General features: G+C 48.5%; 1 protein-coding gene across 2 annotated transcripts in view; it reads right to left on the minus strand.

Moving 5' to 3' along the window:
- Window positions 1–27,969, minus strand: part of MAN1C1 (mannosidase alpha class 1C member 1) — a 140,353-nt gene extending 112,384 nt beyond the window's left edge. For both annotated transcript variants that reach the window (XM_029948324.1, XM_029948323.1), the window contains exon 1: window positions 27,188–27,969. In XM_029948324.1, coding sequence (XP_029804184.1) covers window positions 27,188–27,775 — 588 coding nt within the window. In that variant the 5' untranslated portion in view covers window positions 27,776–27,969. The remainder of the gene's footprint in view (window positions 1–27,187) is intronic.
- Window positions 27,970–27,975: the final 6 nt, after the last annotated feature.

Below are 27,975 nucleotides of genomic sequence, written 5' to 3' on the forward strand. Positions count from 1 at the left end.
CAATAAATTTTATTTTGATTTTACATTAACATGATATTTTGGGTATACTGTGCTGAATAAACTATTTTATTGAAATGAAAAAAAAAAAAAAAAAGAAACACTGGCATGGTGGGAAGGGTGGGCTGGCGCTGGTGTAGTTAATAGAGGGAACAACTCAGGACCCCAAGTCCGGAGAACCCTCCTGTCTGCCCCACCATCCAGGCAAGCCCTGGGCCAGCCTCCTTCATTGCCATGAATCCACCAGCCCCCTATACACTCAGCCCTTAGAGCCTATAGTTTGTGTGTTCTAGGATTAGGGCAGATGGGATAATGAAGGGCCCCACTCTAGATTCCCACTCTGCCTCTGCCCCTTTCTGGTTGTGTAACTCTGAGCATGCTGCTTACCATCTCTGAGCCTCGGCTTCCTCCACTGAGACACAAGGAGAACTATCATCTGTGTCTCCTAGAAGCATCGTGAAGGCGAATAACCTTTGGGAAAGGCCACGGAGCAGGGGTCACTGAGTTGTGCCTCTGGATAACTAACACCGGCCAGGCCCCCCAGAGGGAGACCAGGCGTTCTTAGAGAGTAGGGGTGTGGTCTTGCTTAGGCCCTTCAAGGTGGGGAGGGGGTGGTGATGGGGGTGCAGGGATGTGGGCACAGAGAACAGTGAAGAGCACAACAGGGGCCTTGCTGGAAATGCTCCATAAGTGGGTGAGCCCTCAATGCGGGCAGGTGTCCGGCTGGTGGGTCAGGCTCCACGTGAGGCCATCTACAGCTTGGAGTTCAGTTCCCTGGTCACACTACAGGACGGGCGAGTGGCCCTGCGAGTTGCACAGGTGTTTCTCTTCCAGGAGAAAGGATGCATCAAAGTGGTAGCTGGTAGTAAGCAGCAGGGCCTGACACCAGGTTACTGAGCTCCCTGGCCCCACCTTCTTGTGTTCCTACGGCTTTGGCTGCATCAGTCCCTTTTCTGTGTTTGTCACAGGGCAACCCCAAGTCCCCAGAGGGCACATGAACAGAACTGATGGACAATGAGCTACTACATCCTCAGCACTGGGAGTGTAAGGCCCTTAGTCTTAAGCTGACAGATGAGTAGGAAATTAGTTCTTGCTAAAGAATAATGAAGACCATAAAGTACTGTGTGTGATGATTCACTAGAAGGTAAGCATCTCCAACCAAACCAACAACAGAAGGCGTGACCACTTAAGCCTCAGGGCTTTGCCTCATTGCTTTGTTCCTATACTTAAGCATTCTCCACCTGTCCTAACCCCTGTCCTTAGAACTGTTGCCCCTCCTTCTACCCAGTTTCTGGAAAAAGCTCCATGTTGAGGGTAGCTTTGTCAGTCTGAATGTTCCTTGATTCCTAGGAAAGGATTTGGGGACTCAGAACTGTCCGGCTGGGTCATGATAAATAGACCATGTCAGGCTCTCACTTAGAAGGTTGAAGGCCCTGGGATCCATTTTCCACCCAGATCCACACAGAAGAACTTTCCTCTGCTTGGTTACCACCCAAGTGGGCCTCTCAGTCCACTCTCCCTCCCTCCCCTTTGACTCCTTCCTGATCAATGAATCTGAAGAGCACGATGCCTGGGCAGGGCATCAAGTGGGCGTGACCAAACAAGTGTCTTCTCCTTTCATTGTGTTCCTCTAACAGCACCTTCAAGGGAGCCACTGCAGTTACTCAGACAGAAATACAGCCTGAACATGGCAGAGAAACATACACAGAATTGCCTGCAGAATGCAGGAAGGACCCAGAAGGAACTTAACACTCGGGTTTATTTATTCCAAATATGGAGCCGACCCTATAAACCTGAGGGGCCTATTTCAGCTAACAGATCAGTGAAGCACCAGTGAGTCTCTAGACCCGGAGAAGGTGCCAAACGGTACCTGCAGCTGTAAGATGAAATGGTATCTTTTAGAAGGACATGATTATCCCAACCTAAGACCTACATCAGCGTTGTAGACAATCCTTTGGAGACACACCTCGCCACCTCCTCCCCTCTGGAGGAGGAAGCAGCTCATGAGGACCCCCAGTGCAGGCCCTGGGCTCTCTCCCCCACTCCCAGCTCTGGGGGAGCTATTCCACAGTCAGACTCAAGGACAAGATTTTTTCTCTTTAGTTCAAACTGCAACAGGAGAAATTGGGGTTCCAGGGTAAGAGTGAATTTCCTTCCATCGTCCTATTAACCCCTGGCACAAGTACCTGAGGGAAAACTGGCATTTTCCAGAGGGTTTTAAAGAGGAAAAAATTTCAGCCAATAGACGTGGAAGTCAGTGCCCTTGATAGGAGGCCAACAACAGACCCCTGGGGCTGAAGAGGGAAGTGGGAGGAAAAGCCCACTTTTTACCCAGCTCTGCTCTGTCCCGCACATCGATCATCTTCTGTTCCCAAGGGTCAGAGGGAACAGCCAGAGAATAGTCTTCCATTTGTATTTGTCAAACTCCGCTCACTCCCTTGAAGCCAAGGAGAGATTTAAACTACAAGTGTCAGCCAGCTCCTTGTAACTAAACTAGTCATTTGGTATTTCGAGAGCATCTGAGAAGCGTAATTGCGGAGAGGAGGAGAGGGTCATTTCTTCAGCTCACCCACACATTTCAGAAGCCGTGATTTTCGCCCTAGAAGAACAGCATAAGGTCCCCTCCCTAAATTCTATGCAACCCAGGACCTGAGCAGGAGGCCACAGGAGGAGGGGGCCTTGGGGATCTAGCCTTGGCCCCACGCTTTATAGAGGAATCTCAGACCAGGGAGGTTAAAAGACTCGCCCAAGATCACAGAGTGAATGAATCCCTTAATCCATGACCTGTGGGGGTGAAGTAAGCCGGAGTCCTCAATCAGAGATATGCTCCAAGTTTTGTTTCTGTCTTAAACCGGCCCAGCTCACAAGATGGTTTATTTCAAACCAAGAAGGCCTTGCTTTGTTTTCAGCCACTTCAATTATCAGAGGACAGCATGTGTTCTGGTGAACTCCACGGCACTTTGGAACCACAGAAAATTTACGGCCTAAACGTGAGTGGATTACGTTCCACGGCATCTGCCGTCAAGTCAGGCTTCCCAACGCGGCCACACACAGATTAAAAGCTCACTACGCATAAAGAAAGGACAATTATTTGAGATGGGAAAAGCTGCTGCAGCAGTGGCTCAGCCCTGGGACTTGGGAGGGCCTGGCGGTGAGTGTCCACCCCCCACCCCCTGAGGGACAGAGCTTCCTTGATGCAGAGTCTAGTCCAGCTCAACAGTTCCCCCCACACACCCCCCCCCAAGGAGAAGGCAGAGCTGTTACCTCTTTACAAAACCTTACTGGTACTCTGGCAGGGATCAGGTGCTTCATGCGTCAGGGCAGCAGCCTGGGATCCCCTAAGGTGACAATCTCCCAGACCTAGAGGTCTTGGATAGGTCCCCAGCTGGAAAGGCAACCTTGAGGAGCCTGAGTACAAGGAAGGAGCACTAAGGCTCAGAGGGGCTCATTTGTCCACACTTGCATAGCATGTCAGGAAGGGCTAAGTGACCCTGGGTGCTTGAGCTGGGGGCTGGAAGGGATAAGGGACTCAGGCTCATCTCCCTGGGTGATGCTGCTCCCATCATCCTTAGAGTTCCCAGACTTATCTCCCCATCCAGCTGGGAATCAGTCAGGGTTTCTCAACCTCGGCAGTATCGACATTCGGGGCCGGATGATTTGTCATTGTGGGGGCTGTCCTGGGCCTTGTCAGTGTTTAGCAGTACCCTTGGCCTCCACCTACTGCAAAGGCGTCCCAGTTGTGACAACAAGTATCTACAGACGTTGCCAAATGTCACCTGTGGTGGGAGGGAGGGGACATGTGGTACAACACTGTCGCAGCTGAGACCCACTGGAATAGACAGCGAGTTTCAGGGTACAGTCCCCACACTGTCCTCCCAAATATGCCGCATCCCTGGGCCACTCAGCAAATTTCCTGTTGGAGCCAGACTTGAGGGAAACTGAGGCCAGCCACAGCAGCCTCATTCTGGGGAAAGCAGCTTGGCACCAAGAGCCTCTCCAGCGTGGCCCCTAGCCCAGGCCACTGAGAGCTGCTGGGTCTAAGTTCACAAAAATCAGGGCATCTGTGGAGCTCCCCTCTTAGAAGCCAGAGGACCATATCCAGGGCAAGGTGACAGGACATCGAATTAGAAGGCATTTGAAGGAAGGGCACACAGTAGACACATCACAACACACAAAAAAAGATGGTTTTCTATAAAGGCCTCAGAGAGCTGGGCCATGGGCAGCAGCGCTGGGAAACTTTCGGGGTCTCAGCGGAGCAGTTACAATAGAAGCTTAATACTGATTAAACACCAACTATGTGCTAAGCGCTTTATGCATATTCCTACCTTGAGGATGGTCCCATCATCGCTCATTGCATAGAAAAGGAAACTGAGGCAGCCATTAAATAACTTGTTTGCAGCGGCCAATTACCCAAGCTCTGCTTCACAACACACCTCACGAGGCCCTGGCCCCAGATCACAGGACCCACCAAGGCTCGGGGCCGGCGGCAGCTTCGGTCTTAGCTGAACAGCCACATGCCAAGTGCCACCGGCCAGTCCGCCCCATGCCCAAGCGGGCGCTGGGGGGATAGGCCGGCGCCAGCTGGAACAGAACTTGAGAGCACATTAGCAGAGTCTCACTTCCCAGGAGAGTGCAACTCCGCCGCACTGAACAGACTTCTTTGGCAGCAAGTGGTACTCGCCAAGAGTCCCAGTGTCGCTGAGAGAAAGCCATTTGTTTACCAGCGGCCACCAGGAAGGAGGCAGCTGTGCTGCAGCAGGAGTCTCTAGCGCTGCCGGAACCTTCCAGCCCCGAAACATGGGGCAACAGCTCCTGGGCTCCGGCTCCTCTCTGCCAGCATCCTTGGGAAGTGCTGGAGGCCTTGGGGCCAGCCATTCAGACTTAGGACTCAGGAGCTTCTGGTGCGGCAAATCGGAAAGGTCAGGCACTCGGCTTTGGGTGAGGCATGGCCTTGGGTGAGGCATGGCCGTGAAGCAGGACGGGTGCTCCGGGTCCCCAGACTCCCGGGCAATCCCTGTCCGGGCCAGTCTCAGGCCCCAGCAGGCAGGCGGCAGTGTCCTCCCTCCCCCTGTACTGACGCCATGGCACTGATGTGGGACCATGCTGTTAGCATGCCTCAGATGGAATGGGACTTCATCACTTTTCTAAATCCCACAATCCAGCAGTCTAAGGAAGTGCCTGGCATAAACCTGATATAACCCCCAATGCAGAGACTTTCCCCATGGGGAACACCTTTCTTTTTCTGACAGTTGACCTCAGGCCCCAGCCAGCATGGGAATTAGAATGCACTCTACCAGGCCAAAAGGCTCAGCTTGTGGTTAAGGGTGAGCATGTTAATTCTGGGCCACCTGCTCAGTGACAAGAGCCACAGGGACACACATTAGTCTCCCTTCAAGACTAGCTCCCTGCAGAGAGCATCTTACGTGAAGTTACGGGTTTCGCTTTGCGTCATGGCTGCACAGACATAGAAAGGTCAGACGCTGCCTTCAGGGGTCTTATCCGCAGTGCTGGGCGGGGGCTGCCCTTTCTACTTGCTGGAAGTCTGCTCACAAATGATGAGGCCGGAACAGGAATCTGTCCAACTCAAACGCCTTGTAGGGCAATGAACAGCCTAGAGCAGCCCTCCCGGCCCCAGCAAGGCAGTGAGCTTGGAAAGAGGTTTAAACCACAGCCGAAGAGCCAAGCAAACTCAAGGTCAGCCTAGAACCAAGAACCCTCTCACCTCTCCAACTGGGCAGTGTGCCTTTCTGGCCCAGTTACCAACAGAAGTCTCTGGCAAGGGCTAGTCTGCCTCTAGGACAGAAGAAAGGACAGGAGAGGATTTCCAACTGGCACTCTAGAAAATTCAGCAGCGTGGCTGGCCCCCTGGTTCCTGGCATCCACTGATTTCTAGAATGTTTGCTTATTCGTTGGTGGACTCCACGCTGAGTGTCCCAGAGACAGGGATCTCTCCAGAAGCAAGCTTCTCTCCCCAACTCTTTCTGTGGTCATTAGTGCGTTTTCCCCTTCCTCCTAAGCCAATTCCCTCCAGTTCTCTTTGAGGGGTTCTCATTTACTAGACAAACGAGTTGAAAAATAAGTTTAGAAATAAGCTTGGATAAGAGCAATAAAACCTGCCTTTAGCCTTTGCCATTAGGACTGATTTGAAATAGGAGAGCCAGATTTTCCAGGTGAGAATTACAGGGTTTGTGGATTAGAGAGACAACCAAGTCTCCTTTAGTTTTCTTGAGTCAGAACTAAATTGGTATTTACTGGCATGAGCCAAGAGCAAAGAGGGGCAGCCAGCTCTCCTGTAAGGCATTTCCACACTCAAGTGTGGCAGATTTCCAGAGTCGAAAAAGAATTCAGAGCATTATGTGTCAGAGATAAGTTCTGTATTGTCCCCAGTAGAGTTTTCTACTGGTAAGAGCCCTGCTCCTTGCTGGAGGGGAGATGTGGTTAGGTCACAGAGCCACGCAGGCGATGTCTGACCTGCTCTCTCCATGGGGAAGGTCGTGAGCTCCCAACACAAGCCCCAATATAAGCTCATCACAAGCTCAGAAGCAAATAGAGAAGGAGCCTGGAGTAGGGGTTGCCTGTAGAGACAGACAAGTTTCTTAGAGGCCCCAGCAAGGTGAGTGCTGGGCACTTGGCAACAAAAGGGGCCCAAACTCCAATGGAGTTTCTGGGTGGGATTCCCGTCAGCTCGTGGTCAGCCTTACACATGATCAACAAGGTCACAGTCAGCAATGACTCCTCATCCATCCCTGACGGCAGGAGATATGCATGGTGGGTAAGAAACAATGCTGAGAACCCGGTTTGTGAAAGCAAAAAAACAATCTGTCTCATGACAGGAAAAGACCTGCTTCCCACCCAAGGTGAAGGGGAAACCCAGCAGGATCCGGTCGGAAATGCAGATCTGGGTGCTTGGGGGGCTCTTAGCACAGTACCCTCTCCTTCTCGAGTCAGAGGCGGTTTCTCTCCTACCGCTTGGGCAACTGGGCCCCGCTAGAGTGGCAGAAGGTCTTCCTGGGAGCCAGCGTGGCCACGGGCATAATGGAGCATCCCAGGATTTTCAACATTAAAAGCAGGAAGACTGGAATACCCTCATCCTCTGGAGTTCACCCTCTGACAGGAGACAGGAACCAGATGCTTCCCATGGATGCAGGGCAGCTGGATAAAGAGCAACAGGCAGCCTCTCAGAACCCAAGGAACCAAGAAGTCCCCTTGGGGACAGGGGTCCAGCATTTTGGGACCCTGCAGCTCAAGAGCCACATGTGGGTTGGATAACCCAGGAGCAGGAGCGTGCATATGGGTGAACGGGCCTCTGAGCCCAGAGCCCATCTCTTACCAGTGAGATGAGAGCAATGCATCATTGGCCAAAGCAGCCTGCAGAGAAATCCAGAAAGGACAGGCTCCTAGGGTGGTGTGCAGGGCAAGACACTAAGCTCCCCACCCTAGAACTTGCCACTGGTGAACTCCAGTAGCACAAAGACCCACCCATCAGCTTCAACTTGAGAACCAGACAGAACAGCTACCCGACTCCAAAACTCAAAAGCCAGCAAACTCCATGGCCTAATCAAAGGATTAGCCAATGTGGATAAAGGGTTGCAGAAATACACTGACATCTTTGTTCATAGACAAGATCGATAAAGAAAGGCAACTGGACAGGGTTGAAAACAGGGCAAGGTGAGCCAGAGACCGGAAGGCAGGCCTTAAGTCAGACTTAAAGTCTCTGAGGTCCTTCTCCATCTTTCCCCACACTCTGTGGATTCACACCACTACTAGGAAAATATTTGAGATTGCTGACATTCTAAAGGTGCCTCAGTATCAGCACGCTCTGTGTGCTGTCATATCACACCTTTGTCACAGAGACAACCGAAGCTCCAAGTCTCTGGTGGGAAACGCAGAGCGTCTTCAGAAGACCTACTCTGCCTGCAAGTTCTACAAAGAACCTGGTGCCAAGAACTCTTCCGAGACTCGAGTGCTCCTGACTGGCAAGTGCCAGATGGTCCAAGAAGGTGCACTTTCTAAGCGAGGTGAAAACTCCAATCAGAAGTCCAGGCATCCTTCCTGGGACGTGCCTGGCATAGAGGTTAAGGACAAAATGTCAGTGGGATTCCTGAGGAAATGCAGCGTGCTGATTTGGTCTCCACCATTATGCTGTTGACAGGAAGTAGGAGACAGGTAGTCAAAGGAAGAATGACAGTTTGGGGATTCATGTGATGACAATTAAACAAGTTCTGCTCTGCTTCTCTTTACAAAGAAAACTTCCCTTCTCTTTGCTCTTGGAATGCCATGTTAGAAGAGAGACATTTCCATGGCAACCTCATACACATTTAGTGATGTGTCACTAAATTTGTATGTGCACAAAGGCACATTAGGAGACTTTTTGAATGTGGCAAGAGAAATAGATTTTCATAATTGAATGTTGCCCTCAAGTCGAGTCTACCATTTGCTGGAAGCCGGGGCTGCAGCAGGAGATGCTAAGTCTGCCTCATCAGAATGGAGGCTTGACCCAAATATCTCAGCTAACTTGAGCTAAGGGCTGTCTCTTCGGGAGGCTGCTGCCCAGAAAGGGGCTGAGACAGATGGGGGCACAACCAGGGGGCCAAGATGGCCTTGGCAGAGACAGGGAAGCAGATCTATCTCGCATCTGACCAGAGCCTGGGGAGAAAGAAAGCTACGTGTGTTAAGAATCAGACATGATGCCGATCCTTTCCCAGGTTCTCGGCACCTCGTGACCCCCAAGACCATCACCTGTTCCAACAAAGAGGGCACTGGGAAAGCTGAGCACGAGATCAGACAGTTCCCCCGAGAAGTGGAGCACAAGGAAAAGAATGCTGAATCCACAGCTGGGAGCCCCAGGTGTGTGTCCTCGTTCCGTCTCTTCCCAGTCACAGAACTCCGAAAGCCATCGTTTCCCCAGCCACAGTCCATAAACTGGGAAGGAGCGTCCTGAATTACCAGATGCTTCAAGGAGGCAGCGAATGGAGACGCATCACTACCAAACTGTAACACGGATAAATCGTAACGCTGTTTATAAGGTGGCTCTGACTCGGCCCGTGTGCGCCCAAAGAGGCCCCTGCCAGATGCAGGTGGGGCTCCCGGAACTTGGATATGGTGAAGGGGTCACCCCAACCCTGCTGGCACAAGATGGGGCTGCTGCAGATCTGTGGTGGCCTGACTCCCCAGTCTCTCCAGGAGCCGGCACAGCAAGCAGTGAGAGAACAGCCCTGCAGCACGGGCCGCAGCCCAGAGGCTCTGATGTTGGCTCCTGTGGTCCATGCCCCTCCTCCTACCCTAGGCCCTGGATGAGCCCTCCCAAGACGACCACATGGCCCTCCCCTACCCAAGTCGCTGCTCCCTATACTTCCTGTCACACTCCCACCAAACTAGAAAGGCTCAACCATCCCTGAGGGTTGGGCCCTAGGCCACCCGGGGATGCTCAGGAACTCTGTTCAAGCTCCCCAGGCCCTGCATCCCCTCCCTGCTCACTCCTGATGCCACTGGTCCCAGCTGCCCTGCACGGAGGCTGACTCCTCATAAAATTTTTGGTTTATGCCACAGGGGCTGGCATGCTGAGCTCCAAAAGTCACTGCCTTCCCTCCCACTGCTAGTAAGAATGTAAGACCGTACGGCTGGTGTGGACGTCTGTGGAAGAGTTATCATGTGGCCCAGTCACCCTACTCCTGGGCAGGTGCCCAAAAGAACGGAAAACATGTCCACCCCAAGCCGTGTACGCCGGTGTTCACAGCTGTATTATTCATAATAGCCCAAAGGTATAATCATCCCAATATCCATCGACAGGTGAATGGATAAACCAAATGTGGCATACTCACAGAAGGGGACTGGAGGGGGGTGCTGGTTCTGGGACTGGAGGGACGGGTCCTGGTTCTGGACTGGAGGGGGGTCCTGGTTTTGGGACTAGAGAGGGGGCTCGTCCTGGGACTGGACGGGGGGGCAAGGTATGCTGGTTCTGGGACCAGAGGAGGAGGTGCTGGTCCTGGGACTGGAGAGGGGGGCTGGTTCTGGGACTGGAGGGAGGGGTGCTGGTTCTGGACTGGATGGGGCGGGGCTGGTTCTGGGACTAGAGAGGGGGCTCGTCCTAAGACTGGACTGGATGGCGGTGGGGGGGGGGTGCTGGTTCTGGGACTGGAGGGGGTACTGGTTCTGGGACTGGAGGGTGGGTACTGGTTCTGGGACTGAAGGGGGGGTGCCGGCTCCAGGACTGGCAGGGGTGGGGTGCCAGCTCTGGTACTGGTGGGGGTGGGATGCTGGCTTGGGGCAGAAGGCCCAGGCCCAGCCCTGGGGAGGTCCCGGGTATGGAGGGGCAGGGGTGTAGCACACAGATACAGAGAGTCAGGAAGCTGGGCACTTTTTAACTTAGCTGGTGGGGCGCCTCCAAGGTCCTCTGCCAGCATCAATAACCCCTGTGTAAGGGCAAGCATGGACGAAAACACAGGAACTAATTTCAGCCTTTGTCATCTCTCTTGAGGAAGCTGAGTACCCCAGCATAGGCTGCTGTTGAAAATACAGTGACACAAGGGAGAAAGACACCTCCCGCTTTTCAGTCCTGCCGTGATAAACTGGAATTGACTAGCACTGGCCACAGCTCACCTGTTTTCCCAAAAGACGAACAGACCTAAGTATTCAGACTTCCAGATGCTCAAACCACTACAGGAAAACTTTGAGCGACTCAGGCAAGACAGAGAAAGCCGAGACTACCTCGTTGCCACAGGACAGGGACCGCTCTGGCACTGGGGCGTTCGGGATTTCTTCCGGACACAGTCCAGCTGAGGAGCCTGTTGTTAGTCCCCGGCTGTGGCCAAAAAGCAGAGGTCGCTTCTGCAGCTCACAAGTCACGAGAAAATCTGGAAAGCTGTCCAGGGTGAGAATGCCACACAGACGTTCTCTGGATGGCAGTTTCCTCAGGGGCTCTGCCAAGCGACTCTCCCCACTGGATGGCCGGTGGCTTGCTTTTGAGAGAACTCTTCACTGGATGGAGGAATCCAGCCACGAGCTGAGAAAAAATGTGGTGGCATCTGTCTGGCCACTGCCTGCCTGTGGTCACTGGGAAAAGACAAATGTATCTTCACTACTCCACAATGTCTTCCTTTCCTCGACAGCAATGAAGATTAACCTATGCCTTCTCCCTCCACACGTGGCCTCCTCCTACTGATGAGGGAACTGGCTTGTGAATCTTTAGAGTGTGGCCAGGCCAGAGACGCACACGTTGTGTTTCCAAAAAGAAGGTGGAGGCACGGGTCTGCATGCTGTTGGGATGGGGAGGAAGCCATAGGCTGGGCTCACTCAGCACCAGGCCAGGCCAAGAGTCCCATGTTGCCAGGTTAGTTCTTGGGCTCTTGATCAGAAGTCACAAAGCAGCCCACACAGGGCATTCAGCTCCTCTTAGCAGAGGTCCGAAGGTCAGTCCTGATACAGTATCAGAAAACAACAGACTCTGATCCCCGATGCCAGCAAGGAAGGCAAGCTGAGGAGGCTGTGGCCAGTAAAGACGGGCCTCGAAGCTGGGCAGGGGTGAGGAGGAGAGGATACAGCGCCGCAAGCCTGCCTGAGTCTGGCAGCTGCTCCCAGGGCTTGCAGGGCGGCCAGGTGTGGCAGAACCAGCTGGAAAAGGGAGGCTGGATGTGGGTCTCTTGGTCCTTCTGCCACGTGACTCTACGTCTCCCCAAATCTGTTTCTTCTTTAAACACCGGTGCTCCCCAAGTTTTCCCTGAATGGCTTTGTGCTCAAGCATTTGACTCCTGCCGCGCCACTCTGGGACTTCTACCATGCTGTCTCCCGTGCCATCACCCCCAATCCCAAACCCATGTCTCCAACCGCCCACCGGAAGGGCCTACCTCAATTTATTTCACAAGCCTGTCACTTTATCATGCCTTGAGTTCAACTCCTCTCCCCTCCCAGGATTTCTCACTGTCCCCACTCCCCGATGTCCCCATCTACCCCAGGTAGAAACCTTGGGCATTCCAAATCTCACCTCCCACATCCACACCTACGACCCCTCCCCAGATCCAGCACGTGGAGCCGCCTGCTCTCCCGCAAGCCCACTACCCCTAGTATTCTCTCCACATCTGCCTCAAATGCTGTCCTTTCCCCAAGCTCAGAGCAAACTGACGTGACTCCCCAATTGTCTGTTCACCCCTTTATTTGGGTACCTCCACGGTGCTAGGGCTGTATACATGTCTACTGCACTCTAGCTAGATGCTCTGCTCGTTGTGGGCAGAAGCCTCATCTCTGCATCCTCAGCATCTCAGGCACTGCCTGGCATGCGGGAAGAACAAGGTTAGTTCTCTGAAAAAGTTGCACCGAACAAAACAGATCAGCAGCAGGTAGTTAATATTCCTCTCGCTGCATATCAGTGCAACTACATTATTTCATAAAGTCTGGGTTGGACCTGTTTGACAACTAGTTTTCCAGCACGGATCAGCTCTGCAAATTCCGGCAGTCACATAAAGGCAGTTTCTAGAACAAAAACGATAGAGGGAAAAAGCCCAGCAGCTAATAGAAAGGGAGGGCTGAGAATTGCATCAAGAAAGGAGGGGAGGTCGGGCCCAGAAATGCCCAGGCCCTCTCCAACCCAGGAATGGCATCCACCCAGGAGACGTGGCAGTGATGGACCCAAGCAGAAATGCCTCAGCATCTAATTAAACATTTTAAACTCCACTGCACAGGAGAAGGAAACCTACGTCCCCCATGGAACCCTGACAAATGAGTCGTTTCCAACCAATCTATCACCATAGCATCTGGGTACCTCAGGAAGATGAAAATAAGACCAATACACAAATGAAAACCAATATACAAACAGCCACGTCCCCACACAGGCCTCCACGAAGCCGCAGCCACGGCCATCTGCCAAGTTCCATCCCCATCACCGCTTCCTGCAGCCAGAGGCCTCTGAGTAAGCACGGTTTAATATAAGATTTAACAACAGAAGGAAATGTCTTCTCTGAAGTCTGAGTCTCCATTAACGCTCCTACGCTAAATGTCCACCCCTTGGAGCAGGAATGAAATAAGTTTGGGACAAATAGGACTTGTTCTGTATGCCATGGCAGCCTAAGAATTTGCCAGAAATAGTTGGGACAGATTGAAGATTCTCACATGGAAACAGAGCTCTCAAGAGGACTGTCGCTAGGCCGTGGGGACGATGCTCACATTGGTCTGCAGCTCTTCTCACTTCCTGCAGCTTCTACCGGTTGTGGCCTGGGTAAAGTCGATCCAATAACCCAGAACAGCAATTCCCAGGTCAGGTCCCATTTAGCACCTGGCAAGGCACAGACCGTGGGAAGCTGCAGACCTGGCTGCCTGGCGTGTGTCTGAGCGCTGGGAGCTGGGTTCAGCGTTTCACTTCTTCAACAGCTCCTTCTCTCCTGAGCACCTGTTACTCGGTTTTGAGGCCCCAGCAGCCATGGGAAAAGGCTGCTCTGTTAACTGGAAAGTGGCAGAGCAGCCGTAGGCAGGAGGGTGATGGTCTTTTGGGAGATCTATGTCAGGACAAGCAACAATCTTCATTCCAGATGTTTATGTCCTACTCGCTTCCCAAAAAGAGGATTTAGATGGGCAGGCAACTAGTAACGCAGCTAGTGACTGTTTCTCGCCTTCTCTGCACCTGTACGTGGTGGGAAGTGATTCAGAGGCAGGACAGTGTTACACCACGCAATTCCAAAGATTCATCTTTGCCTTTCCTTCAGCTCATGTAGCCTTTGGTGTATAACTGAGGCTCAGGACATAGTTGGGGTTTTCAACACTTTTTCTTAAAGTTTTAATAAATCCGTGGCTTCACTGTATTGTGTTAAAAGTATTGGCTCTTAACTCTGGAAAGCTCATTTTTAATTGAGTCATTTCTCCAGCTCATTTTTTCCTTACCCAATCCTGGTCTCCATCTGAATAAATACAAGAAATTTCCAAACTCTTCCGTCAGTGGGTAAAAGGGAAATATAGCCAGGAAGGAGATACAGCCTACGTGAAGACAAAGCTGCCCTAGGTGCGTTCTAAAGCATGGCTGCATGTTAGAACCACCTGGAAGTTTTAAAAATCCCAATGCTCAGGCTGCACCCAAGACCAATTAAATCAAAATCTCTGGAGGAGAAACTCAAGTGTCTGTGTTTACAAAAATCCTCCATGGGGTCCCAGGAGGTAATAAAAGTTAGAATCTCTGTTCTTTTTTTTTTTTTTTTAATGTTTGTTTTTGAGAGAGAGACAGAGTGTTGGCAGGGGAGGAGCAGAGAGAGAGAGGGAGACACAGAATCCGAAGCAGCCTCCAGGCTCCCAAGCCATCAGCACGGAGTCCCACATGGGGCTCGAACTCACCAACCACAAGATCATGACCTGAGCCGAAATTAAACACTTAACCAACTGAGCCACCCAGGAGCCCCTAGAATCCCTGTTCTAAAGATTCATCAGACCAGTTCTTTGATACCTACCAAGACTGAAAATTTCTACTCTAATCCATCCCAAAGTGAAAGCGCTTCCTCTAAAATATTACCCATGAGCCTTTAGGTGAGGTAATAGAATGAATGTCAACCAAGGCGTCAGGAGAGTGGGTTTCCATCAGGGTATCACAGCCTAAACTGGCAGGGCCCGGTGGTGGTTGCTGCCATTTCAGTGTCTTTATTCTCTCAGCTATAAAATGGGATTATGGTCTATGCCCTGTACACCACGGGCTGTTGTGGGGATCAGCGAAACTCTTAACGGGATGCTAGGGTTCTACTAAAAATACCACACACACGAGTGTTTTATCTCAATTCCCCAGGAGGAGGTGGGCAGTGTCCCAGCCCTACCCCCACTCCTCTCCAAAGCAGATGCCCTGCAGATTCACCCTGCGGATTTAAACGCCAGTGGGTGGTACAGAGACCAGAGAGTCAGAAACCCTTTTGTAATATGCAGGGAGACTTCAAATACCAGGGCTGACAACCTGGAATTCTCCCACTGGTGCCAACTTTAAGAGCACTTTACTCAGAGGACAGAGAATCTTATTATGCTTTAATCTAATTCAGTGTCTAATCACAGGAAATGTCTAACATTGTCTTCCTCAGCCCCATCTGGACTGACACTACTCTGGTACCATTCTTAGCTACTCGAGGATCAATAACCAGACAGATCTCCTAGCATGATTATAAGAAGGCTCTTTTACAATACCACCTCTGGAAGTATATCCGTGTGAAGCCTCTGCCCCTTACATAATTATACATCCACGAGGACCTGTATCTGAAACTGCTAGAGAAGTCTCTAGACTGAGCTGCTATTTTTCTGTCTAACATGAAGCTTTCCCTATAAAGGGCTTCTGTATACCCTAAAGTAACAACATTGGTTATATTTTATAGGCTGCTCTCTAAAAGGGCCAGTCCTGAGAGCAAGAAACTATAAAGTCTTCCTTCCCCATTGATTCTTATAATTAAAAACCAAGACTGCTCCAGAGTTCTTTAAGGTATGTGGTAGACATGGAGAATGGCTTCTGGGAGATTTGGAAAGGAGGAAGAGTTGCTGATTTAGGTCAAGAACACAAGCACAGGAAAAAACAAAAATGCTTCTGAAATGTCTTCTGAGGAGATCAGCATCGACTTGGAAAAGTTTAGGTTTAATCTCTTTAAAGCTCATTCCAGGAGTGAAAATGGGCGGGGAAGGCGGAGGCCGGGGAAGGATCTCAAATAAGTGACTCATAACTTTCATTCAACACTCCACTCATTCCAAAGGACATAAACGAAATTAAAGATAGCCTTTGCCATAAGATACTATCTTTACTCCACATTGAGCTTTCTTGAATAAGGGGAATTAAGAGATCAGATCTCACAGAATGCACCTTGGAAATCCTCAGCCCTGTGTATTTAGCTTTCTGCTGATCAGTAATTCAGCAATTTGGCCTACGTGAGTTCTTTTTTTTAGTAAAGGAATTTATAAACCAAGGTTTAAAACATAGTAAATAGAGTGAAGGTAAGAAGCCCAGAAAAAATATTTGACAGCTTAAACAATCCTGGGAAGAAAGGAACACTAATGGAGGTTGCTGGAACATCACATACCGATAAATATTTCTTCTAACATCTAAAAACAGAGGAGCAAAAAATGAACAAATAATTTAAATTCACATCAACCAAAAATTAGGAGCCCTTTCATGTTGTCTTTATTTAGGATATAGGTTCAGTACAAAATTATATTTCACACACCCACTACCAATTTCTAAAAATAAATAAGAATCTTTAGCTAAATTACACTAAAATATGTACTTGATAAAGTTTATGTCATTGATTCAGGAGTGTTTAGAAACCAACTCAAGTGTTCACTTGCACTTTACATATAATGCTAAATTATAAAATTTAGATTGAATGGCTTCCTGGCCAAATACAGATTAGAAAATCTCAAAACTGGGAAGGTAGAAAATAAGCCACCAGAGCAGCTATCCTGACAACTATGAGAAGTGACAGCTGACAGCTTAACATAAAGAGGAGAGAAAAAAATGCATAAAAGCTGATGAAGCTAGAATCTTTAAAAAATAGGATTCACAGTGTTTGACACAGAATTTTTTCATGTGTAGACACAAGAAAATGAAAAAAAAAAAGTGACCCATAACCAGAAGATGAAACAGTCAATAAGTACAGACTCAATGATGACAAAGGTTTTGGAAACAGCAAAAAACGCCTTTTGAAAAACTATTATAAACCTCCCTTGGAATTTAAAGGAAACTATGCAAATAATAAATGAAAGATGGGAAATATCAGAGAAACAAACAATGAAAAAGGTCCAGATGGAAATTCTAGAAGTAAAAAATCCTTGAACTAAAAAATTCACTGGGTAAGCTTAATAACCAATGGAAGCGTTCAGTGAACTTGAAGATATGTTAATATAAATTATCTACATCAAAACACAGAAAGGTTGAAAAGAAAATGAAGAGATTCAGTTATCTGTAAAAAAAGTATCAAGCAATCTAACTCATATGTAACTGGAATTCTAAAAGAAAAGGAGACGGGGGTAGCGGGGTAGCTCAGTCAGTTAAGCATCTGACTTCTGCCCAGATCATGATCTCACAGCTCAGGAGTTGTATCAGGCTCTGTGCTGACAGCTCAGAGCCTGGAGCCTGCATCAGATTCTGTGTCTCCCTCTCTTCTGCCCCTCACCTGCTCACTCTCTCTCTCTCCTTCAAAAATAAATAAAGATTAAAAAAAAAAAAAGATCACAGGCGCCTGGGTGGCTCAGTCCATTAAGCGTCTGATTTCAGCTTAGGTCATGATCTCATGGTTCATGAGTTCAGGCCCCATATTGGCTCTGTGCAGACAGCTCAGAGCCTGGGGCCTGCTTCAAGCTGTTTCTCCCTTTCTCTGCCCCTCCCATGCTCATGCTCTCTCACTCACTCTCTCTCAAAAATAAATAAACATTAAACAAAATGTTTTTAAAAAGATCAAAAGTTGGTTTCAATAAGACTGATAAACTATTAGCTACACTATTTTTAAGAATGAAACACAGACAGAAATTACCAACATTGAAAATGAAAGAGGGAGCAGCACTACAGACCCTACAAATATTAAAAGGTAAATGAGAATCTTAGAAATAACTTTATTTCTAATAAATTCTGTAATGTGGATGAAATAGACAAATTTCTTGAAAGCTAAATTGACAAAACTGACAAGACGGAAATTCTGAATAGCCTTATATCTGTTAAAGTAATTGAAATAATTTAAAACCTCTCTCTCTCTTTGTGTGTGTGTGTCTCTCTCGCTCGCGCGCGCGCGCGCACACACACACACACACACACACACACACACACACACACACACCTTCTAGGCCTAGATGGCTTTGGTGGTAGTAAAAGGTAAATTCCATCAAACATTTAAGGAAGACATAACACTAGTGTTATGTTGTTCAGAAAATATAAGAGAACATTTTTCAGTTCATTTTATGAAGTAACATAATGCTGTACCAAAAACCATACAAAGCCCTTATAGGAAAACTATAGACCAATGTGCTTCACGAACACAGATGCGAAAATTCTTAACAAAATATTTGAAAATCAAATGCAAGTTTACGATTCTTTTAAATCAATATGATTCTGGGTCACCTGGGTGGTTCAGTCAGTTGAGCATCAATCACACTTTGGTTCAGATCATGAGTTCAAGCCCCACATTGGACTAGCTACTGTCAGCCTGCTAAGCCTAAAGTCCACTTTAGATCCTCTGTTGCCCTCTCTCTCTGCCTATCCCCTGTTTGCACACTCTCTCTCAAAAAATAAACAAAACATTTTTTAAAAAAGGGTAAAATCAATATGATTCACCATATTAACAGAATTAAAGAAAAAAACAATATGATCATCTCCACAGATGCAGAAAAAGTATTTGACTAAATTCAATCCTATTTCTGATAAAAACTCTCAGCAAACTAGGAATGTAAGGTAACTTCAACCTGATAAAAGACATCTGCTAACACCTATACCTAACATCATACTTAATGTAAAATACTGAATGCTTCTCCCTTGAGTTCAAGAGCAAAGCAAAAATCTCAGTTCTCACCACTTCTACTTAATATTGAACCAAACTCCTAGCCAGTGCAATGAAAGAATAAGAAGAAATATAAGGCATAAACACTGGAAAGGAAGAAGTAAAACTGTCTTGACTCACAGGCAATATAATTGTAGACCCAACAGATCCTAAAGAATCTATAAAGAACAAATTTAATAAATGAATTCAATAAGGTCACATGACACAAAGTCAAAATACAAAAGTCCATTGTATTTCTATATACTATCAATGAAAATTTAAAAATACAAATTTAAAGATTATCATTTACAATAGCAAATGGCTGTTGTAATAAAAGACGTTCAAGTCCTCTACACCGAAAAGTACAAACCATTGTTGAGAGGAAAAAAAATCTAAATAAATGGAAAGAGATACCACATTCATGGATCAAAGACCCAGTATTGTTAAGATATCAGTTCTCCCCAATTTGACTTACAGATTCAAAGCAAACCCAATCAAACTCCCAGCAGGATTTTTTGCAGAAACTGACAAGCTCATTCTCAAACGTCTGGAGAAATGCAAAGGACCTATAATCAGCAAAGCAATTTTGAAAAGGAAGCTCAAAGATAGAGGACCTGCTTTAAAGACTTATTATAAAGCTACAGCATCAAGATAGTATGAATTATCATAAAGATAAACCAGTAGAACAGAAGAGTCCAGAAACAAAATCATGTATATATATGATTGATTAATCTAACTGGGATTCAAAGCAATTCAATGGAGAAAGGAAAGACTTTTCAACAAAAAGTGATAAACAGCTGGACATCTAAATGTAAAATAATGACTCTCAACTCCTACCTCATACCACATACAAAAATTAATGAGAAGTAGATGGGAGACCTAAAAGTAAAAACTAAACTGATCAAACTTCTGAAATTAAAAGGAGACTATTTTCACGATCATGGGGAAGGCAAAGGTTTTGTTTTGTTTTGTTTTCTAAGTAGACACAGAAAGCACTAACCGTAAAAAAAAATATTGATAGACTAACTTCATCAAAATTGAAAACTTCTGTTCTTTGGGGCACCTGGGTGGCTCTGTCAGTTGAGCTTCCAACTTTGGTTCAGGCCATGGATCTGTGAGTTCAAGCCCCCTTGACAGCAGGTGCTGACAGCTCAGAGCCTGGAGCCTCCTTCAGATTCTGTGTTTCCCTCTCTCTCTGCCCCTCCCCCACTTGTAATCTGTGTGTGTGTGTGTGTGTGTGTGTGTGTGTGTGTCTCAAAAAATGAATAAACATCAAAAAATTTTTTAACTTCTCTTTGAATGATACCACTAAGAAAATGAAATATTCTGAGAGCTAATATGTATGTATGTATGTTTATTTTTGAGAGTGTGAGAATGTGAGCTGGGAGATGCAGAGAAAGAGGGAGACACAGAATCTGAAGCCAACTCTAGGCTCTGAGCTGTCAGCACAGAGCCTGACACAGCACTTGAACCCATGAGCCATGACATCATGACCTGAGCCGAAGGTGGATGCTAAACTGACTGAGCCACCCAGGAGCTCCTGAGAGCTAGTATTTATAATAGACTGGGAATGAATATTTATAGTATATATATCTGACAAAGGACTTATATCCAGAATATATAAAGAATTTCTATATTCAACAAGATGGTAAAAAGCTCAATTTTTTAGTTAAAAAAGGGGGCCTAAGATTTAAATAGACATTTATAGGAACATACAGAAATACTAAACACATGGAAAGATGTTCAATACCAATAGTTAACAGGGAATCAAAAATTAAGGCTACAATGAAATATTACTACACATCACATAGAATGGCTAAACTTACAAAGGTGGACAATAGCAAGAGCTGACAAAGATGTAGAATTCTCACACACTTCTGACAATAGTATAAAATGGCCTTAACTAGGAAGAGTGTTTCCAGTTTTCCTATAAAGTTAAACATGTGTCTAGTCTATGAACCAGCAATTCTACTCCCATGTTTTCACATAAAAGAAATGGAACCAGGCCTATACAAAGCCTGTACATAAAATATTCACAGCAGCTTTATTCATAATAGCCAAACACTGGAAACAACCAAAATGTCCAACAAAACGTGACGGATAAACAAATTGTACTATATTCATGCAAGAGAATATATCTCAACAAGAAAAAGGAATTAAGTATGAATATATTCAGGGATGAATTTCAAAATCAACCTTGATGAAAGAGGCCTTGCACAAAAGGGCACATGTTAAACTATTCTATGTATTTGATGCTCTAGAACAGGCCAGACAAACCTCTGGTGACACACTGGAATAGGAGATGGGAGGTACAGGTGATGGGGGATGGCCTGGGAAGGAGCAGAGGGACCTTTCTGAAGTGATGGAAATGTGCCATATCTTCATGTGTGCTTTTCATGGTTTCCTACCTTTGCTGAAATTCAGCAAACTGTATATTTAAGATCTATGTGCTTTGCTGTATGTACACTACACTTAAACAGTACCTGGATCACAGGGTTGTTGTAAAAAAAAAAAAAAAAGACAAAAACAGATGGAGAGGCATCGAGAGGCCAAAAGCCATCTACACGACTCAGCAGGCCCTACAGAACATGCTGTATTGCACAGTGGATTTTCTGAACCACCAAGTCATGCCAGAGGTGGGGGAACAGGGAGAAATCTATATTCAACCGCTGAAAATGGTCGTTATTTAGTGAACATTGTTGGCCTGTAAGTTTTACTTGTGGAGCAGGTGATACCCAGAGCATGCCAGACAGAAGCACAATTAAGGAGAACACCAATCAGTATGCCAAAGTTTCTTCTGTGAAAGTTACCGCTAGTGGTGCTGCACTAATACAGATGGACAGCTGCCCTGATCTTAGCCTTTAATTAATGAAAAGGCGGAGTTAAGAGACATACTCAGGCCTCCTTGTGAGTAAGAGCTATTCCGCCTGCCTGCCAAGTCTGGGGAGCTCTCAACCCGAATCTTAGAAAACAGCCTTTTCAGGGAGGAAAACACCCGCGGCCTGGCCAGCACACATACTGAGCCTGAAACCTACAGCTGGGGCCTCCATGGTCTCTGCTCTGCTTGGGGGCAGAGGTCTGACTTGCAGTGATCTCAGCCACATCAACTCTGCATTTAAAAGAACCAAAATCAGGGCACCTGGCTGGCTCCGTTGGTAGAGCATGCAACTCTTGATCTCAGAGTCCTGAGTTCAAGCCCCACACTGGGTGTGGAGTCTATTGTAAACAAAACAAAACAAAACAAAACAAAACAAAAACAATAAAAATAGGGGCGCCTGGGTGGCTCAGTTGGTTAAGTGTCCAATTTCAGCTCAGGTCATGATCTAGCGATTCACAAGCTCTAGCCCCATGCCGGGCTCTGTGCCGACAGCTCAGAGCCTGGAAGGCCAGAGGTGGTGCCCATAGGACTGGTTGCCCAGCAAGATTATCAAACTGCTTCCCTGAATGGAATTCCTTTCCAATTTGTGAGCCTGATTTATTTTTTTCAATAAGAGAAAAGATGTAAGTCCCTTTGAGCAAAGTATGCCTGATATATATCACAATATTTATTTTTGGTAGAGTAATGGATCAGTCTTCAGGGAAAGCTAGAGGAAAAGCATTTCTTGAGCTTGGGTATAAATCAGTCACTCCAAAAACCGCAGGGGAATCTATATTCTTACCCCTTTGTTAACTTCAGTGTGAACTAAACAGCTGACTTTTAAAAGCCATTGTTTCCAGACCTAACACTAATGACAGAGGTAAGGATGTGAGTCCCAACAAGCAATTGCTCCTGGAATGTGTCCACCTAATTCCCCCAAATGACAGTGCAACATGACATAAGAGATCCACCCGACCTGCGGCTGTGAAGTTGTCCACCTGGTGGGGACAAGGTCTAAGCTTTATACACAGTACTCAATTCCAAGAAAGAAGGATGAGATGTGGCTGGGCTTAGGACGTAAGGGTCTCCCAAAGGACCTGTCCACTTACTATAGGCCAGTCTTCCCATCTACATCAAATGTATCATAGAGCAGGACAGGAGTGAAACTAAAGAACAGGGAGAAGAAAAGATCCTCAATGAATCTGCAACTCAAACAGAGCTCTTCAAAGGAAAACTATTCAGATCTAAGGTGTTCCTAATATTAATTATCCTGAACATCTCACAGGCTCGATTCACATCCTACAAAGAACACAAAGCCCTTTAATTTTCCTGCCTCTCCATGGCACTAGCAGTGATAACTCAGATCTTCAGGGAAACCACACATGACTAACAAACCAGCCCATTAATGGCGAGCAAAGATCATTTGCCAAGATGACTTATTCAGAATAGTCACATATCATAACCAGCAATATCCTGAAGGCTTAACACAGCAGGCATAGGAAGCAAGAGCTGGGGTGCTCCCTGCCAAGTCTTGGGCACTCCAGGGCGACTCGGGCATCCTCCAGATGCCTGCTATCCAGGCATGAAAAGATTTTATTCATGGCTGCCACCTCCCCACTCTCTTCAAGGTAGACTACTTGTACTTGGGAAATTACTGCAACTTCTAAAAAGCCTCTTGGGTCCCAGAGCTGCTAAGTCTCCAGCCTTGCCATGGCCACTTCTCTGACACCCTTAGAATTCTAGGCACCCTCAGGAGGAAGACCCAGCCTCTGCCACCAGCAACCTTAACTGTTAGTTTATAGATCTCTACTGTAGCCACTCATTTAAGTAACTGAGTTCCAGCTAGGTGTCAGACCTTAATTCAAGGCGCTTGGGCAGATCCATAGACAAAATAGTAAACAGGTAAGAGTGAGGGAAAGAGAAGAGGCCCCTAAATGCCAGTCCCTTTGTTTTACCAGGAATACAGGCCCAGTGATAGACAGGAGTTTTCCTCTGATGTCAGAGTTAATGGCGTGACGAGGTCTTGAACCCAGGTTGTGTTCTTAGCAGGACCGCCACATATGGTGCTGCACAAGGGGACTAGGCAGAGGGGATGGGGATGAAATTCAACCCGTGTTCTGCCTATGGACCAGGGGAGGCCCCATTCTAAATCTATACTCTCCCTGTCTCAGACTGCCCAGTTCCCTTTAACAAAAGCCCCCTAAACTGGAAGGGACAACTGAGCCCCACCCCCCCACCAGATAGGCAACAAATTGTCATCAGCAGGACACCCAGGAGAGTGTGAATCCTTTCATGGAGATGTAACCCTGCCAAGCTATACATTCCCAGAGCTTGTTATGAGTGAGAAAATCTGTTGAACTTGAATCTGTAAGAAATCCACCAATGGCACAGCTCCCCTATAATTAATAATTATGACAATAATTTCCTATATCATCGTCAGATCTGAAAGGGAAGGCTGCTAGCAAGCTGTTTTACATTCTCGCCAACTCCTTTACTCTTCGTGATCCCAGGCTGAGGAGCTGTCACTGTTCGATCCCATCTCTAAAGTCCCATATGGAGGCGCCTGGGTGGCTCAGTCAGTTATGCGTCCAAGTCTTGATTTTGGCTCATGTCACGATCTGACGGGCTGGGAGATCGAGCCCAGGGTTGGAACTTGCTTAAGATTCTCTCTCTCTCTCTCTCTCTCTCTCTCTCTCTCTCTCTCTCTCTCTCTTTCTCTCTCTCTTCCTCTGCCCCCTCCCCAGCTTGCGCACATTCACACGTCTTTCTCTCTCTAAAAATAAATAAACTAAGATCCACAGGGATGATAGAAATAATTAACTTAATCAATTCTATGATTCTTGACAAAGCGCCAGGGATGCAAAAGCAAATACTACCACTGTCACCAACACCAACACACCACTGTCTCTTCGTGGAACCAACTAGCACATTGCAAACGGAGCTGGGAAAATCCCACTGCAAAGGGAGTCCCTGGTCAGGCTGGCAGTCTACTTAGGGGCCACATGTGGAAGCAAGAGTGTATGTGACCCTCCTCATTCCATTTTACAAAAGGAAAAAGAAGGTCCAGGAATAAGAGCAGGTGGCTTTCCCAAAGTCAGACAGTTGACAGTGGAAGCTGAGACTCAAACCCACATTCTCTGGGTCTCCCCTTTCCACCACCTTACCTCCTACACGGTTCCACGGCTACAGAGTGAAAAGAAACAGCTGGTTCTACTGACAGATTGTTTCCCGCTGCATGTACACCCAAAACATGTGGCTTCAACCCATCTTATCAGCACAGACCTCATGACCATGTTCATCTCTCAAACCAGAATGTTTATAAATATACTTCATTGATCTAGAGCCTGGGTGTCCAGTCTTCATTCACTCCCATTTATCACCCTCTCTGGGTATCTCTTGGTGTTTACTTTCACTTTAAAAACCTCATCTTATAAGAACAGAGCCCTTTTTATCTGATGCTAGCTCCCCCTCTGTTCCTGGGGTCTCATCAATCCATGTCTGGAAATAAACAAGCCAGAGAGGGAAGCACCAGTCCCTTTTATGAAGACAGGCACCTCTCTAAAATGATCTGCCCCTGGGCATGCCACAGATAGAAATGTAAATGGGAAGGAAATAAAGGCATTCTCCAGCCATAGTCCTACGCATTCCCTATCAGGCAGGACACCAGGGAAGGCAGCTCTGTGTTAACAGCTAAACCAAAAACTCTGCCCCGCATTTTCCAGGTTGTTTGGAGGGGCGGGGGTCCAAACTCAAGAAGCCTGAGAAGACAGCAGGCTTCAAGATATAATAGTGTGTATAGTTCCACCTTCTCTGTTCCGAGGAGCTTAAGGTCTTCGGGCTAGTTAAGAGGGCTCACTGAACACCAAACGCAGGTACATGCAAGCAGGCCTCCAGCTACTACCAGGGGCTCCCAGAGATGCCAGTCTGAATGAGCCAGACATCTGGCAACCAACACAAACCTTTGCCCATCATGTTATTTTACACCCACCTGCAGAGCAGGGTCTCCACGCCTCCCACCACCCCCAGCTGCTGCAGCCTGCGGCCTCTGCCCACAAGGGAAGCTCTCTATGTAGAGAGGGGCAGAACCAAGTCCCCCATAGCCAGCACCCACTTCCTGCCATGGCTCCCAAACCCAGGCTTTCAGAAATAGGTCACATACCTAGATGTGAATGCAGAAAGCGCCTCTTCTGAAGAGGCCAGTAGTTCATTCTTAATTCTTTGAGGGACGCTTTGAAAAATCTGATGGCAGCGCTGGACACCCCCAGGATAAATTGCATGGGTGTAGTTTGTATGTAATGTCACTGGGGGTTACTGCTCTCCAGGGAGACATAAAAAGGCAGAAAATGCTAATGTGCTCAGAGCTGGCTTCAAGAAAGCGAGCTGCGGGTGGTTCAGATAAGTAGCCAATGACACAGTTCTTAACCAAAAAGGGGGAAATGATGTCCCTTCCTGAACTCCTACAAGTTCCAGCCTTCAATCAACCTTTGAGATTTCAACAACAATTTGAAAACTGAGAGCGCACGCGCACGTGCGCACACACGCACACACACACACACCACTCATCTGTGTGGCTTTCTATCTTGATGTCACAAAATGTCCTGTAACTGCTAGTTAAGATAGTCTCCAAACAGGGATTATCTTATAAGGGCTGAGTACCAGCAGAGGTCAGAAGCCTGAGAAAGGTGGACATTGGGATGGAAGACAGTCCAGGCACAGAGAAAGGGACAGTGAAGCTCTCCACTGGCCTCTGAGTAGATCCTGGCAGGGCAGGTCCTGACCCTTGCTCCCGGCTCCCCCTGGAAATCAGACCTGCTGACTCCTTTGCAGCAAACCAAGAAGTCTAGACGGAAACAGCCCTTTCCTTCTGGGTCCATGGGAGGGTTAAAGAGGGGGCTGGAGGGGAAGCATCCTCTTAATTCTAGGGAGGAGACCCTGGCCCACTGCTTGCCCATAGCCCCCTCGTGGCCTGGGGGTGTCACTGCAGCCCCCTCTGCACTGCTGGGCAAAATCCTCACGCAGGCAGCTCTAACAGTGGTAGAGAGGAGTATTTGGTTACCAGTGGCGGCTTGGCAACAATCTTCAAGCCATGGTGAGGCTGCGTTTGCTTTTGGTTTCTTTAAACTGAGACCAAGAGTCACGCTCAAAGTGATCCTTCTAAATCCCTCCCTCATACAATCCCTACAGGGAACAAGTCCAAGACCTGCTTCATTAAGCCAATAACCTCAGAGCTTCTGTACCACCACCACAGTCTACGGCCATACCACCCTGAACGCACCCGATCTGGGCTGTAACATCACCACCACCCTACTGATCACTCCTTCCTGCATCACATGTGATTCTGTACCTTTGCTCCCAAGCTCAACAGAAATAGTTAGCAAGAATCCACAATACCTTCCAGCTGGATTACAAAACACTTTCAGGACACCAAATACCACCCCCAAATCCTGGATTTCCAGGTGGCAGATCCTTCAGGGGTTTAGGGAAAGTCAGGACACACAGGGAGAAAGAATGTGGCTCTTGGCCCGGCACAAGCAGAGAGGGTGTCCATTAAGGTACCTAACTAGCAAGTCCACAAAGGGGCAGAGCAGAGCCCACGTGGGTTGGGGACCTGATTGGAAGGACCCGAGTCTGGGAGTAGAGGAGAGTCGATCCAGTGGTTCGGCTACTATCTGCCAGGGATGGGGATGATTATCTGAACCCAACAGCGGGAAAGTGCCCACTAAGGAGAAGGTGGAAAGTCTGGGAGAGAGGGGGGTGCGGTGTGCCGGGAGGGCCTAAAGTAGTGGTCCAGCGACCAGAAGTGCCTGGGGTCTGGGGATCCGGATGGAACCACAAACAGTCTGTTCCTTTCCCAAGGAAGGAGAGTCCTTACCTCCTTGATTTTCTCCCGCTGGGCTCGAACCAGGCTTTGGGGCTCCTTGCTCTCGTCAGTCCCAGCCCCCAGGACCGGGTGGCGGAGGCGGCTCCGGAAGGCGTGGAAGTCAAAGCTGAACGGGATGCTCGGCTCCTGGGGTCGCAGGGCCGCGCTGCCGCTGCTCCGGGCCGCCGTGGCCCCCTGGGGTCGCAGGGCCGCGCTGCCGCTGCTCCGGGCCGCCGTGGCCATTTCACGCGTCCCGGTGGGGTGCGTGCGTCGCAGCCACCCTTTCCGGCGGCGGGCACTGGCTTGGCTGCTGGCGTCGTCCTCACCCGGGGCTGGCACGGCGGGGGCCGGGTTGGGAGGCGACTCCTGCTCGCGGGCCAGGGGGTGGCCGGCGACTTCGGCCACCACCTCCAGGCCGGGCTGCTGGGTCCGGGAGGCCAGGAAGAGGCGCTTGAGGCGAGAGGAGTTGGGCAGCAGGAAGAGCGCCCCGAAGCACAGGGTGACGAGGCCCGAGAGGAAGAGAAGGAAGAGGAACTTCTGCGGCAGCCGCAGCCCCCACGGGGAGGCCGGCACGAAGACGGGCACTTTCCTCATGAGCATCGTGGCCTGGCGCGGGGCTGGGGCCGGTCAGCTCCGGCCGGGCCCCCCAGGCCCTTGGAAGGCAGGCACTGGCCGGCAGGGGGTTCGGCACGCGGGGGTCGTCGAGGGGCGCCTCCCAGGGTGGGGGTCAAATACTTGCAGGACGCTCAAGTTCAGGGAGTTCGGGGGCGAGTCCCCCCGCCGCCGAGGCGGGGGCGCCA

This window comes from Suricata suricatta, chromosome 8 (assembly GCF_006229205.1).
Source record: "Suricata suricatta isolate VVHF042 chromosome 8, meerkat_22Aug2017_6uvM2_HiC, whole genome shotgun sequence".
In the NCBI taxonomy this organism is placed as follows: Eukaryota; Metazoa; Chordata; class Mammalia; order Carnivora; family Herpestidae; genus Suricata; species Suricata suricatta.